General features: G+C 37.5%; 1 protein-coding gene across 1 annotated transcript in view; it reads right to left on the minus strand.

The window, feature by feature from the left end:
- LOC5578992 (5'-3' exoribonuclease 2 homolog) overlaps window positions 1–17,196 on the minus strand; it is a 60,074-nt gene that overhangs the window by 32,096 nt on the left and 10,782 nt on the right. Inside the window, exon 3 of the mRNA XM_021857288.1 lies at window positions 10,363–10,860. Coding sequence (XP_021712980.1) covers window positions 10,363–10,860 — 498 coding nt within the window. The remainder of the gene's footprint in view (window positions 1–10,362; window positions 10,861–17,196) is intronic.

Genomic DNA, 17,196 nt, shown 5'->3' on the forward strand with positions numbered 1-17,196 from the left:
CGGAATGACCCTGTCCCCAATATTCCGATTCCAGTATCGGATGCCAAAAAGCTAGTGAAGCGTTATATTCGATGGAGCTGGGAGAGCAAATGGAGAAACACAAACCAAAGTTTCTTGCGAAGGGTAAAAAATACGACCATTTCCTGGCAGGACAGGAAATCCAACAAGGAACGACGGGCAATCACGCGACTGCGGATTGGACACACCAATATTTCACACCGAACGATTTTCACTCGGGAAAACAACATTTGCAGTACGTGTGGGGTCGAGACAACCGTCTCGCATATCCTTGCTGACTGCAGAAAGTACGACACAGAAAGATCTGAAGCCAATCTGGACTCGGACATCACTAACATCCTCAACAACAACGAGTCAAATGAAGACAGACTAGTTCATTTTCTTAAAAAATGTAAATTGTTAGATAGTATTTAAGCATTTTTATTTTTCTTTTTTTTTTTTCTCTGGAGGCGAATGACATTGAAGTTAAAACCTCCTTAATAAATAATAATAATAAATAATAATTATATAATATTGTTACTCATACAAGATGTATAAGACTATCATAGATTTTTTTTTATTTTCACATCTTACATTTTCTGTATAAACCCTGTATATGTAACGATATTTTACAATATTTGTATGCGTTCTAGTTTTGGATGTAGACATACCGTATACAGGTTTACGTAAAATCTTCCTCCATCTTTCAATCAAAACAAATATGAATAACAAGACCAGCTAGAGTGAGCATACCATACAAAATTGAAACAGTACATTGCCCTATATAATTGTATGGCGGTTTATTTTAATGGTTGCATGTAATTATATAATTGTCTGTTATCTTAAAAATGCTTCATGTTCAATAACGAACTCCAATGATTTCAATTATTCAGTAGAATAGGAAACATTGATTGAAACTTTATAAGTTGTTGTATGTTTCCCTTAATAAATTTATGTAAAAATGCGATGCCGTAATAAACGGCTTACCACCATGGGCTGGTCACATTGTGTGAATGTAGGTAGAAATTATGCTCAATTTGAAACGTCTTGTAATCGATCCGTGATCAAGGCATATCAAATAAGTCTTTGAGCTATTGCAATGCATTAAAATTAATGTAACTCTAATATTCTTCTATGAGCTCATATATGGGAGAAGGGTAAAAATACAAAAATCGACTTTTTTCAATTTTTTGCCGATGAAACATTTTTTAATATTCCGCAAGCTTTTCTTGACTATCAAGGCTAACTTTTAGTGAAAAAAGATCGGAGGTTCATGCAAGTTCGATAATATGTGTGTTCCAGCACACCGTGTGCTGTTTTTCTATGCGTTCCATGACGTTTTCCTTAGGCGGCCCATATTGCCCCGATCACCCCTATATCATCTTACTTATTCAATACTTAGTCGTTTGGTTAACTAATGACACATTAGAAGCTCTTATAAATGAAGGATTGTTTTCAATCGGATTCGGATTTATTGATTTAGAGAAAATTTTGTGTTCAATATGTTTGATTGTTTTAACTTTCTGCAAAAAGTTTTGAAACTCTGATTCGAAATATTGAGTCACATAGATTAGAGAAAATTTCAAGCCCTGAGTAAGAGAAAAAAGTCTTAAAATATTCCGAAAAATTGGTGACAAATGAGTATATTGTAGCAAAGTAGACTATTTCTACAAGAAATTAAATAATTACAGTTTGAAATTTATTTGTTCAAAATTACAGATACTTAATGTCAATATTATCAACCATAAAAACTGTCTACAAGTTATTTTGGTTGTTTGTAAATTCAGAGCTTGGACATGTTCGTGCAAAATGATTTTCCCGGTGGCCACCCCAAATTCCACAATATTCCTAAATACTGGAAGCAGTGGTCACAAGGCTAAAACATAAAAGAATCCCAAATTACCGGTTTTCCCGTCTTTTTTCCGATGAATTCAAATTCCCGTCTTTTTTCCGATTTTCCCGTTTTTCCCAGTTCGGTATAGCAACCCTGCAACGTTTTCAACGTGCTTCAATCAAAAAATTTGTTGAAATACAGTCGTCTCTCCACAACTCGATATTCTATAACTCGATATACTCTACAACACGATGGAGTTTTCGGTCCCTTCAAAATTACATACATCGTGCTCTCCATAAATCGATATTTCTACAACTCGATATTTCCACTAGTCGATGTCACGTGAGAAGTAAATTTCTCTCCATAACTTGATATCAATTTTAAAACCTTTCTTCTTTGGCTTAACGTGATCTAACTCTTGTTTGGAGGTGAACAAATACTTGCAAGTTGTAATAGTAGTTGAAAAACATGAAAATAATAAAAAATATTGTCCGTAAAAATAACGTAATGATTCAAGCATTTCAAAAAAAGTTTTCAAATAATAGTTTGTAAAATACTATCAACAAAATAATATTGATTTCTTACAGAAGTTATCATATATATATTGGAAAATCAGAAATTTGTTTCTTCGATTTATTATTTTTTTGTGTCGATATATTCTATAACTCGATAATTCTTTAAGTCGATGGTCCCTTGAATATCGAGTAATGGAGTTTTTGAGTGATTTAAGGCCGGTGTCCGGGCGATTCGCGTGGCGCCGCAAGATAATTTAGCTGTATTGAGCTTTGAATAACGAATCAAACTCGTCACTATATGTCTGTAGGTCCATTTACAATAAAAACTTTGGAACAATAAAAATGTGTTGCCGAAATTAAACGGTTTAGTTGCCAAAACCGAACCGTGCCAAAATCAAATGGGTACTGTTAGCTCATGGGGATGTAACTTAAGAATTTTATAGTTTGATTTGTCTCATATAAAAATGGATCACCGTAATAGACAGTTACACTGCCCATAAAAGCATAAATGATCCATATGGATTTTCGAGCCAACACCTTTTTTCATCGCTACAATCATGTTTCGATATATACTTTTTTGCAATTTCTCATCGTAATAGGCTGTTTTTCATCACGCCAATCTGTCATGAAACGGCCTACTTACTGCACTGAAGTATGCAGTGCAGGAATATTCATTACGCAATTGAAACCAGTGCTGTAATGATTCATTACGCATCGCTTTCTCATTACGCAAGTTGCGTAATGAATCATAACACAACATTTTTGCAGAAATTGTAAAATCATGGTAAATACATTCCGATATAATTTCTGATACCCTCAAGTGATCTCCTACGAAATTGCAAAAAATGTTGTACGTAACTCGTTGCAGAACTCAATTTTTTACAGCAATCGTAGTAATTACGACTCGTGCTGTAAAAATCGAGTTCTGCAACTTGTTCCGTAAACTACTATGATGATACCTAAATTAACACACTTGGTTCGAAAATGTGGCGGAAAAATATGAAGTTTGTGCTGTCCCATATTGACAAATAAAGGCATAACAGTATCTATATGAACTTGCACCCCGAATAGCAACCGCAAAACGTAAATTGTGTTCAAGTTTGTATTTTTTTATTGATCAATAGAAGTAATATGAATAATCTGTGCGGTAGTGTTAAATGAATATAGCATGAGTGTAGGTACTAGACAATTGACAACATTTGTTTGGGAAGGCAAACTTCAAATTTCGAGGGCTTTTTTCTCAGTATCTGCTTACTGCTTATGGGAAAGTTATGCTTTTATGGGCAGAATATTGAGCTTTTTGCACCTTATTAGACTACTGTGCAAATATTTTTTGCACAGTGAACATTTTCACACCTTACACATAACAGCCTGACAGTTGCTTCGATACCGATGTTTCGTCTCTGTTTTGATTTTTCTTTGTGCGAACGATTTTTATCACCTTAATAAGACATGAGTTTTTGCCAAAACTATAGTTCAATGTTTATTTCCATCAAAACGAACTGATCCGCAACTCATCTCTGGTATGTGCTTCGTTTAAAATTGAATGTGTTTTTGTGATCAATAGTGATTTCTGACTCCTAAAACGCATATTGTTCCAGGCATCATCTAACAAATTCAGAATGCAATTCGATAATTGCCAGAAACGCCGATGGAAGAATTGACTAGGAACTGGTAAACTTGGTAACAGGAAACGGAACTGATTCCTAGCACCCTAGCACCTGGACGACCCTGACATGGAGTACAGACACTGCAGAAGCAAACCCTCCCCCTTCCCTGTCAGCAATGACCTAAGTTCCATTCGGCGTTGGTTGTCCGATCTTCTTTGAGGTTGCTCATACCCGGCGCCAGTACCATGAAGAGATAGAGATAGGAGTGTCTTGGCTAGAGGCTAAGGACCACACATTTCTGCAGGTAAATGAAGTACCAATTACCATTACATGACCAGCATTTTCCACCCTCAACATGAAGCTTATTGTGGCAAAATATGAGCTCAATGCCTTCTGAAAAACCAATGCTGAAGTGAATCGAAATATGAGATTGGGCACCCAATACAGTACTGACCCGATTTTGTCAGCCCCCGATTTTGTCTGCCCCCGATTTTGTCTACCCCCGATTTTGTCAGCTTTTTGACCCGATTTTGTCAGCTATTTGACCCGATTTTGTCAGCCTATTTTAAATTTGTCAAAAAATTGTAATCGTCATGTTTTACCATGTTTACATTTAAATTGATGATGATGTTTGATGTCATACAGCTATGGGCGTACCCAGAGGGGGCAATGACAATGCCTTTTATTAAGTGTTAAAAATTGGTATTACCAATATAAGGGAGGGGGGAGCCCCTGATAAAAAAAAACTGGCTACGCCTATGTCCATCGCCCTCCTAAAAGTCTATGTAATCATGTAACACATAAAAATTTGAAAAACAGGAACAAAATAAAATGACCCGATTTTGTCAGGTTCCCCATTTTGTCAGCATAAAATTCATCGAGGGGCTGACAAAATCGGGTCCTCACTGTATTTAAATTATTCATTCTTATTTATTACACAACGTGAAAATGTGCATAATAATAAACAAGTTTGGATAACTTCTAGCTTACTGCTTTGAATAATTCTGAAATGTCATAGCTTTTAAAACATACGCCTACTGGTGTTAGCGAGTGTGTAAGTTGTATCTAGCAAACGAACAATTGCATTAGAATCTAAAAATTCGTGCAATGGTCAATAATGATTAACAAAAATAAGTGTCCTTATATGTTTGGCAACTTTGTAGAAGACATGAAAAATGTTAAAAATCTAGGAAAAAGCGAACAAGCGGTAAATTTCCAGCATTGAAGCCGAAATCGATAAATCTCGATTACTTTTTCAAATCGACGTAAGTAACATTTTATACGGTTTTGAGAAAATTAATTCAGAAGAATCACAACATGTCTTCTAAAACTGTTTTAAAATCAATCACCTTTTTAACATTTTTTCGACGTGTACATTGCTTAAATTTTGCATACAATGAACTCGCGTTCAAAAACTATGGAGTTCATATTATTTAACACAAGAATTTTATGACAAAATGATAAGCCGTTTTATTCAGTTACTTGCGACGTTTTTCTACCAGTGTAAAATCGACTCAAGTAGTGTTTTGTTTTGATACGCGGTTAAGTCACTTTGTCTCTCCATACAGCGGGGCGGCGAAAGTAGTGGTTAGGTTGCGAGAGTTGAAAATCTTACTTTCGTCGTTTTGTAAATCCGAAAACTAAACGTTCTATAACTGAAAAATCGAGTTGGTTCAGAGCGAAACGTGTAGAATTTCGTCCACAAAATACGTAGGATCGATAAAGTAAGTTTGTATACTTTTTTGACTTGAGTCTATGTGTATAAGTTTTCGAGAAATAATTCATTTTCAAAAACCAGACGTCCCATGAATCAGCGTTCTCAAACTCAGTAAATAGCGGTATTTCGGTGCTTGGGTTAAAAATTTGTTCCGCTGTTGAATTGGAATTTGTTGAATTAACAACAAAATAGAGTTTCAATGCTAGTAAGCGACCCCTTAGTAGCTGAAATTCATTCTCAACCAGTGCTGTAAACATTCGACATTTTTCGCGACGTTCGATTCGTTGCCATGGTCAGCAGTCACCGCACGAGCTTTAGAATTAACGTCGACAAACACAAAAAAGTGTCAATTGAGTGTCGTCTGATACGATGACATTTGCATAAATCATAAGTTTTGCATAGAATTCAGACATCGGATCATAAACAACATGAATAGTTTGATCTTGCCCCTTATGTCGAATGTGACATATATACAGTGAAAGCAAAACAGAAACAAGCAAAAACGTTATGTTTGCTAGCGATGCTATCGTGGTCAGTGGCATTCAATTGACATTTTTCTTTTAGACATTCGTTTGATCGCTCGTGTTGTGCATGTTTAAGGGCAGCGCTGCCGAATATCAGCGAAAATGTGTCGACTACCGTGATTGCTTACAACACTGTTCTCAACACTTTTCCGCAATGATATCTAAGGCGGATAAACGTTTGTGGAGTCTAACAACTAGTTCAATGTCTCTATTTCTTAGTATGCCTATGAAACATACAAAATTTCTAGCGTATACCGTAAAGTGCCGTAATTCAGCGCAGTTAACGAATAAAACGGTTTAAATGGTTACTTAAAAAAGAGTACTGCATTCACAAAAAAGCTTTACGAGTGGATCGATAGCAAATCTGTTGCAGATTATGGGAAAAATATAATCTAGACTGTATTCACAATTAACAATGGAGATTTTATTGAAAAAGTTCACTTGTTAAAATTGCCTAATTCCACGCATTTTAAAAACGCTTTTCCATATTCCGCGCAGAAGAATGCCTAATTCCGCGCACTGGCGAAACAATCAAATTAACATTAATTTTAATGTAAAGCAGCTTCCATTCATTACGTAACGCTGAAATTGAACATTTTCAATCCGAAAAAAAAGGAAAGTTTTATATGAGCCGTAACGCTTCAGTTTTTTTAATGATTTTTTGACTATCACATGAGATAAAGATAAACATTTGTTATGGTTTTTTCAATACCGCGGCACGTGTGAATTTTGTTTAGGGGAAAGTGGGACAGTGTGGCCACCTTAAGAAAAAGTCAATAAAAGCGCAGAAAACATAATACAATTTTCGGATCTTTATACACACTAAGCTCTTACGGTGAATTTCACCGTTATCTCAACAGCTGAACAGTTCGGTGAAATAAAACACCGTAATTTTGTCGGAATTTTACGGATTCCGGTGAATTTTTATAGAATACGGTGAAAATTTCCCGTACTCGGTCAATTTATTTTACCGAACCGTTCAGCTGTTAACATTTCACAGGAATTCGTAAAATTATTTAAGTGTGTATGATTTCCAACAATTTTTAGATCTATACACTAGATTCGCACGATTTCCGTCGTCATATTAAGTTCACAAATGAATGATTTTTCAAAATTTGTCATTTTTCGTGTCGATTTTCTATCGATGGGGTGATATGAGCGTCCTATTTTAGGTTTTGAAATTATTGCATAGAATCCAAAATAAATAATTATTTTGTTCACTAAGCAGGAAAGTATTAAGAAACAATCTGTGCAAAAAGATTAAATTGTAAAGAGCATTGTAACAGCCAAACATCAACATTTTAGAATGATGAAATTTGTAAGAGCCATTCGGGGCAATATGCGCAATTTTTTCGAACATAATTTATTCCTTTTTCTTTAAGTTTAGAGCACTGACTTAGCTATAATGCCTGTTGCTTCATTTCCTTGTCAGCTATAGGGTTGCATGGTATTTCAGATGAAATTTCAAGAATTTATGCAGTTTTCAAGGGGTGCTCATCTCATTGGCAAAAGCGCCCCCCTCCCTATATTTTTAGGGGTCTATTTTGTAAATCGAGCAGATTCATGTGACTCGTCTGTAATCACTATCGATCAAAGTAAGCATGCATATTTCAGATGTCACCCGTCGACTCCCATAGTAATCTAGTCACATAGAGTGACAACTGTCGAGAAACTCGAGTGACAGAGTCGTGTCGAGCGATTTTTTTGGTCGACAGTGACTCCACTCAAGTCATTTTGATCGACTCGTCTTACAAAATTGGGCCTTTAATGTCGTAATATAGGTCGGACTGGATTATCCGGAGTATAGATTTTTTTTTCACTCCGGATAATCGAATCCTCCGGATACTAAATAAAATTAACATCTGCGATAAAAAAAAACCTAAATATTACATTTTTTTCATTGTTTCATTTATATGATGATGAATTATTTCTAGAAACGGGAAGAAAAAAAATGTTGACCGGGAACACAAAAAACATTTTTTTTAAACACCCCTTTTCTTACCTACGTCTAAAACTGATACAGTTAACTCTCCCTTACTCGATATTGAAGGGATCATCGAGTTAGGAAGGTATCGAGATACGGAACACATATTTTTCAAATTTTAAAAATGTTGACACTTTTTTACCGATCAGCAAAAATTAAAAATTTTAGCACCCAGAAATCAGAGTTGCACAATATCGGTCATATCAGCTGATGGCTGATAGACTAAAACTATCAATATCAGTTGCGAACTATCAATATCACTTGGATCTGACAATCAACAGCTGTCATGAGACATCGCACTCTAGATCACAATAACTGCAGAATGAGTGATTACGTGGTAGGTAATTACCCACGCTATTAATGTTTTTTCAGTGACCAACACACAGTTTCAATCCGTCTGCAAGCACTATCAAGGATATCGTACTGATAAATTGCCATTTTATTTGCTTAATATAAGGCTAAACTTGAGCCATCAGTGATACCCATAGTCTATCGCCATCAATGCACTGGTGATGGAGTAGAGAGCATGATGTTGATGTGATATGGATTGATCCGAATTTTATCGCAGTCGGCCTGTACAAATCAGCAAATTTTAAGCGTTGATGGTGACAGCAAGCAACTCTGCCAGAAATTGGCAGTAAACTTTAATTTTACTATCAATTTAATCATAATAATCAAATTCATAAAAATTTTTAACGTTCGGAGGACATTTGGAACTTTTCATGAAAATATCGAGTTAGAGAGGTAAACTACTTGGGAAACTGAAACAGATAGCATCGAGTTACGGAACATCGGCTTACAGAGGTATCAAAGCATGCTAGATTGAAGGGACCGCGCATTCCATCGAGTTAGGGGAAATATATATCGAGTAAGGGAGATATGACTGTAAATCATTCATATTGTATATTGCAATACTAAATTATTTCAAATTTATGCATAAAACTGAAATACAAGAATATCAAAAAAAAAAATTCCGGATAATCGAGTCTAAAATTCCGGATAATCGAATCCCTGATAATCGAGTCACCGGATAATCGAGTCTCCGGGATAATCGAGTCCGACCTGTATATAGAAGAATCCTATTTGTTGTTTTCTCAATAAGATTATAAGGATTGTAGGTATAATATAAATAAAAGTTGCAATCAAATGCACATTGGCAATGTTATTTGTGGTTCACGATGTTAAGTAAATAGTGTGTGCACAGATGTATAGAATAATCCTTTGGGGTTTTCCATAAACCACGTGGTATTTTTTCGGGCTTTCTGAACTACCCCCTCTTTCCTTGTGGTCTATTGCTCACACAACAATTTTTAAATTTTTATGGACCTTGGTCTTTGGACAAACTTTTCCTTCCACCATGAATGATCACGTGGTGTCTGGACGGCCGCTTCTAATTTCCATGAAGTGGGTTTTCCAGATATTCCACTTTGCACGTGAAACGTATTTATGCATGACGATACTTTTCAGAGACATAGTCAGATGCAAGATCAGACGTGCAGACGAATATAGCATGTGTAACTTGAAAAAAAAGCCGCGCAATACTTTTTGGGATAAAACTCAATAATTATACTAATATTTGATTAGATTTCATAGAAGTATCGTGTAGCAAGTAGTTCCATGGAATATTGCATAAAAAATAAAACATTTTCAATAAAGAATTCACTTTTGTTTGTGTCCTACAGTCTTAGCACGGACGCTAAGGAAATCATTTACAGACCCTCCCGGGGTCCATAATAGAAATGTCTACAAATTTGACGTTTCCTTTTATGGATCCTCTATTTTAATCCCATGTAATCCGGCTCGCTGCCGACCCACCTGAAAATGCTAATTTTACCACTCTCAAAAAAAATCAATGTGATTGTCCAATTTAGGAATCGGAGTTAAATATGTGGCAGAAACTGATTCTTGTGGCCTATAACATGGCTTGAAAGCTCTCATTTACCGTATTTGTGGTTCATATAGAGCTACTCATATTTTTGAAAATATTTTCTCTTTGGCTGGCCAAAAACGAAGCTTCTTAGTTAAATATAGAATGGGGAACCGCTGATCCAACGCATGACTATCTAAGCTCACTGGGGTTTCCCTTCCGGAAGAGCTCTTCTAATAACAAGCATGGCAGATACAATCGTTCCGCCATGAAATAATAAGGTATAGTGAAAAGAATGCGGTTTAGGTACTCACCTCTCGAAAAATTGCTGTAATCATTGCGTCCACCGCCTCCGCCTCCTCCTCTTCCGCCGCCACCTCCTCCTCCTCTATTGTTACCAACGTAATGGTTCATCATCCGGTGGCCAGCGCTACCCAGTCCGCCTCGGTTCGTTCGCTGTCCAAACCCGATCACCGGACCCTCGTTCGCTCCCAGGACCTTGGGCTGATCCCGGGCTCCCTCCAGCTTCCGGGCCGGGTACACGAAATCATCCGCGTACTGTGGGTCGAGGAATTTCACCGTCAGAACTTTGTTCTCGCACACCGGATGCAGGCCGGGAATGGGCGATGGAAGCACCCCATCGTGCGTGACGTTTTCCTTGGTCGGAATTACGATACCACGCATGCAGTCAACCAGAATCGGAACCTCGCGCTCGTAGTCCACTGAGCCATTATACAAACCTTTGACCAATTTGTACGCGTCTGGTCCGGGCGACAGGTACAAGCGAGCCAGGCCGTTTTCGTTACGTAACCCTGCGAAAGGTTGAAAAAAAAAAGTGGAAATGGTGTAATTTCGTTTTCTTACATGGCATCCGACAAGGACTGATCCGAATACAGTGTTTTTTGATAGGTGATTCTTTTGGTGGGCCTTTGTAGTTTTTTAGTGTTCACTTCTTGACGTTCGTTGAAAAAATGATTTTTTTCCCATAACTTGACACAGCCGTCTATGTTCATATCAATTTAATCAAATATTGCATCAGCATAGATGTGCTCGACTTTCATTCTCTTGCGGTCTAATGCAATTTCGGCTTTCGCCTTGTAAAGCGAAGTATGCACTTCAACAGAAAAGTAATGGCCTATCTAGATGCGTGGGGAATTTGTTGCAAGAAATGCTCAATAAAAGCATTTTTCTTTGATCGCAATACGCAGTTGAAAAGAAATGTCAATTCAAATGGAGCTCACTGTTGAAATTTTTTGACCATTTCTTGGGCAGAAATTTTTACTTGTCTTGAGCGGAACAACATACTTAGCTTAAAAGTTGATACTCTGATAAAAAATGCTCTACAAAATAATTCAATGTCGCTTAAGGAATTCCTATAGGAATTTAACAGAACTTCATCAAGGAATTTATCCAAGAATTTTTTATGTATTTCTCTAGCGACTTCAGGAGTTTCTCTATCAAATTCATCTTAAAACCATCCAGAGATTATTCAGGATTTTTTCCTTATTTGCTATGTTGCTCGTTTTGGACACGGCTTGGACCTATGTAGATTCGTCTTGCCGTTTTCAGGGGTTTATCCTGGAATACCTACACAAATTTTTCCTTGAACTCTTTCATAGTTTCCTGTTCGCATTCCTTCACATATCACTTCAGAATGCCTATAAAACCAGCATTCTGCTTTTGAGATTCCTTGAGTAGTCACTCTACGAATCTCAAAAGATTCTGCGATGAAAATCAAATGAATTTTCTCCAGAAATTTCTCAAAGACAAGGATTCTTCATAGGAGTTCCATCATATACTCCTCAAAGAATTGTAGCAAGTGTATACCCAGGAATAAATATAGTTTTCTCTCATGTATTTCTTTAGGGAATGCTTCAGTGAATTTTTCATGAATAATTTCTCAGATATTTCTAAGATTCCTCTGAAGTTTCTTAACTTCAGGAACCCATTAGATTTTTTTCTATTCCTCCTCTGACATTTTTATTTTTTTCGGAAATCTGTAGGAGTTCTTTAAAATATTCTCTCATGACATAAAAATTCTCACTGCAGTCTCTTTCGAAAACAATCGTGTTATAAAAAAATGACCCGGGGATTTCCTCAAATTAAAAAAAAAATCCTGCTGGAATTTTTCTATATGTTTTCGGTATTTTTCATATGTTTCGGCACGAAATCCTCTAATTTATCTAAGATACGCTTAGCTTAGCATAGCTTTGACTGACTACACATATCAATTGTTGCTATTCCGTGATTGACCGAAGTCAGTGAAGATGCACAAAGAATCAACTAGAAGTTGGGCTGGGATTGGCCATAATCTCCTTCAGTGTGCATAATTCAGTGCCTCTATTCATACAGGGTCAATAAAGGCGCCGTGGGATTGGGGGAAGGAATGTTAGTGTGTAACCTTTGCTATTTGGAGACCGTGTTTGCCTCTGCATCTCCACAAAGGTCACTGGGAGGGATGTTTATTAACCTTCGGGCTGTCGCGCTGTTGTACTTTGTACAAAGTTTTGTAACAAAGATATCTATCAACACCAAACCGAAATGTATTCCTCAAGAATCTTCTTAGGAACAATACTCGACAGTTTTTAGTTTTTGTTTACAGTATAGATCTTCTTAATGCGGTGAAATCAACAAATGTACATAGAAGTCGCATAATAATGAACGCACTTTTTATGGTTTGAGTTTGAAATCGGTATATTTTTATTTTTGGAAACATGGGGTCTTCAGTAAAGTTGTTCTGGAGGTTTTTTTTTAAATTAATGACTCTTTAACTCAATTTGAGTCATTCGGGTCGAGCGTGTTAATTTGCTATTTCATTTCTACAACTTAATTCAACATTGATATTCTTCTTCTTGTGCTTGTTCATCAACCAATTAATCCAACGGTCCGTGTCATCGCAATCCGGGTTTTCTTCATCTGATGCGTTCGTCTCCACATCGTTGTCGTCATTATCATCGGTAGAAAATTTGTTCTGCGGTTCAGTTCTGGAGGTGGAGCGCTATCTGATGGTACCTCATTTAACCCTCTAATACCCAACCCCGCCTTTAGACGGGGTACACTTTGGAATTTTGTATATTTTTTCGTAGCCCGGAAATCAAAATGTTTTTATTTTTGGCTTATACTTTGACTCATAACAGGCATATTAGAAAAGTTTTTTATGACTTTTGAAACTTTGTTGTATTTTTAGAAATTGTTTGAAAAATTGCATTCTTATATAACCTAAAAATGGTACCTTTTATATTTTTCTAAGATCAACCTATCACAAAAGAAGAGCCTGGTGGTATTAAAATAATTTCAAACCTGTTTTTCCGTTAGTTACACGGAAAATAAAATACGCTCCGAAAAAAATAAAAATATTAATGTTTTTAAAAGTGCCGTAAAAATTTGAATTTTTATTACTGCCAAAAATCAACAACTAGAAAAGGCTTCAAGAAAAAATGAAAAAAGCTAGGGATGTTCAAAAATAAAAATTATAAAAATTGTAGTGATATGTAGATTGGCCACACTGTCCTGGTATAATTTTTCAGAGTATATCCTGAATGACACTATGTGTTCGTATGAGTGTATGAGTGCGTGAGGTACTGTACTAAAGAAGCATATGTATGAGTGGAGAATTGATTGAGACGAGTGAGAGTTCGAGAACACACGATAGAGAAAAACCGCATCAGTTTGTAAAAAGCCACGAACGAATAAACATCGGAAAACTTTTAATATCCGCGTTTCAAAAGAAGTCCGAAAAAGTAAAGTTTTGGCCGGTTACATCTTCAGAAGTGGGATTGCCCTCGCGTTTACCGGAGGACCAGATTTGTGTGGAGGAAGCTGAATTTGGAGTTGGCTGCAGTAATGGCGGATGCAAATCGGATGACCAAAGCCGAGCTCATTACTTGGCTGCAAAACCGCCATGTTGAATTTCCGCCTTCCGCTACAGTTCGGCACTTGCGGATCCTGTTTGAACAAGTGACGCTGAGAGATAAAATCAATGCTGAGAACGACCAACAAAATGGCGGCCACGATGAGGAGGCCGATTCGGCTAACGAGGAAGAACGTGAACTGGATGCTGAAATCCGCGTGCTGCAGAAACGAAAATTTATTGCTGATTTACGTCGAGAAATAGCAGCAATTGAAGCCGAGTTGAATGTGGCACAAGTGGCACCAATAAAACCACCAGATTTCCGTGACATCAAGTATTCCGTTCCGTGCTTCCGAGGTGGTGAATCGTATGATGCTGAAAAGTGGATTGATGATTTCGAGCAAGCGTGTGATTCCGTTCATGGTGATGACGAATTCCGGCTCATGTGTGTCCGCCGGTTGATGGAACCTGGATACGAAGGAGAATTGTTCCTCAGAGTCGACCGATCCAAGACATATCAGGAGTTCAAAAACAGTTTCTTGGAGAACTTCAACCACGTTCATTCAGTGTCGGAAGTCATTGACACGATGAAGAAAACGACGTTCGCTGCAGCGAAGACAACTGTAATGGGATACATCTTGAGAATGCAGGAGATTGCATCGCGGGCAAACATCGATGAGAAACAAACGGTGCAGTTAATTGTTGACGGTTTTCGCGATCGGTCTGCGAATATTGCTGTGCTCTACCCAGCGACAAGCATTGCACAACTGAAGCAGTTGGCGCATCGATACTCGCAGTTGAGAGAGATGTATTCCGCCTCTTCCGTACCAAACAGAGTCAAGACCAACATGAAACTCGCAGCAAAGCCTTCAACCTCGGAAGTACGCTGCTTCAACTGCTCCGGCGTGGGACACTTCTCTGCCAGCTGCCCAGAACCAAAAAGAGAAATTGGATCCTGTTTCCGGTGCGGCTCGAACCAACATAAGCTGAAGGATTGTCCAAAGCCGGCTCCTGCTCATCGTCAACAGATTGCTTTGGTAGACGACTTCCGACGTGGATGTCCGGTGACGGATGACGAATTGCCGGAGGCAATCGATGGAAGCATTCCAGTGATTAACAGGCCTACTAACCCCGAGTCGGCCACGGGTGTTTGGCCATCCTTTACTAACACATAAATACGTACATTGCTGATCGAGTCGATCAGTTGTCAGAATGGCCGAGTTGTAGTGATATGTAGATTGGCCACACTGTCCTGGTATAATTTTTCAGTGTATATCCTGAATGACACTATGTGTTCGTATGAGTGTATGAGTGCGTGAGGTACTGTACTAAAGAAGCATATGTATGAGTGGAGAATTGATTGAGACGAGTGAGAGTTCGAGAACACACGATAGAGAAAAACCGCATCAGTTTGTAAAAAGCCACGAACGAATAAACATCGGAAAACTTTTAATATCCGCGTTTCAAAAGAAGTCCGAAAAAGTAAAGTTTTGGCCGGTTACAAAATCAAAACCAAAATTTAAAAATTTGCGAATAAAAATGAATAATTGCCCAAAACGTGTTTAGAACGATTTTAGATAACGAAAAATAACACTTAAATCGAAAATAAAAATTTGGGTATTAGAGGGTTAATTCGGAATTTTACCGCTAGGGGCCACTAGTGGGCATGGAAGTTTTACTTTTGTTCTGCAGATATTTCAGAATCCTAACCATTTGGAAAAATGGCATCTTCGGCAAAGTTGTTTAGTAAGTTAAGGACTATCATTGTTGGGGCTAGTTGACTAAAAATTTTGCCACCAGGCGGTGCTAGTGAGCATAAATCTTTTGTTTTGCGGATACTTAGACGACCTTTTAGAACGATGGCAACTTGGACAAAGTTGATGTGTAGCTCAAGGGCTATCATTATTTTAGCTAATCTCGAACTTCAAGGATTAAACGAAAAAAGCATTTGAGCTACTGAACAACTTCGGCAAAGATGCCACCTTTCTAAGTGGTCAAGATCCTGAGATATGCAAAACAAATATTTCATGCTCACTAGCGTCACCTGGTGGCAAAATGAATAATTAACTAACTCGATCAATGATAACCCTTGAGCTACTGAACAACTTTGCCGAAGACGCCATTCTTCTACATAGTCAGGCTCCTGGAATATTCGCAATACCAAGGGTGTTGTACAAAGTACAACGCGCGACTAGGTACTCGCATTACAAAAAATCGCGCGACAACCGAAAGGTTAATGGGAAGGATCGTTGGGTCACAGGAATCACTTTGATAAGCGATCAGACCATGACATACATTTTATGGTGAAATATAAACACCATTTTAAATATAGTATTTTAATTGATATGAAAAATTATAAAGTGGAAGAAAAAAATAATGTCGGCACTTGAAATGACGAACCACTCAAAGCTTATTCAACAAATAGCTAAACACAACATTCCTAGAGCTGTCAGGACAAAAGCATGTGCAGTTTTGTTTTAATTACAAAGAAATCATTGATTTAATTACAAGAAATAAACTATGAAAGAAAACAAAAATCCGTAAAACGTAAATAGTTTATGAATAAGAGTTTATGCCGACACTCACAGTTCATAGATTGTTTAAAAATCATATTTACGTCCCGCCACTGTAACGATTTAATGTACAGTCATACATATTATATAGTTTTGGAATAAAAGCATGAAACGAGCTCACCAATTAATCCTTCATCCACGATTGAGCAGCCACAATTCACTTTCAGCTTTAGTTACTGCATACGGACTAACTGAGAAACGCGATTCTTTTTTCGCACTCGTACAACGCGGACCGAACACATTTGGTCTTGATTGCCACGGTCACCTCACAGGAACATGGAATAGGATCGACATACCACACACAACTAACGCGATTCGTTTTTCGCACTCGCACCACGCAGACCGAACACGACAGGTCTTGATTCCGTCGCTCACCCCAAAGGAGCATGCAATGGAATCGAAAGACCACACATAACAATTACACATATCAACACTTCCTCTAATTTATCTAAGATACGCTTCAAAAATTCCTATAGTAATTACTCCGAACGTTATTATAGGAATTCATCGCGAAATTACTGCTAGCATTCCTTTACCTACATTTCTTCAACGAATTTATGAGTAGGTAAGCTGCTAAAGATTGCTCCTGAAATTCTATCAGCAAATTCTCAATAGAATTTCCTAGAGTTTCTCCACATTTTTTAAATTGGATCTCCTTCACCGACTTCTCCTGGAATAACACCAAAGCTTCTCGCGTAGTTTTTCAAATTAAATTCAGAGAACTG

The sequence above is a fragment of the Aedes aegypti genome, chromosome 1, assembly GCF_002204515.2.
Source record: "Aedes aegypti strain LVP_AGWG chromosome 1, AaegL5.0 Primary Assembly, whole genome shotgun sequence".
In the NCBI taxonomy this organism is placed as follows: Eukaryota; Metazoa; Arthropoda; class Insecta; order Diptera; family Culicidae; genus Aedes; species Aedes aegypti.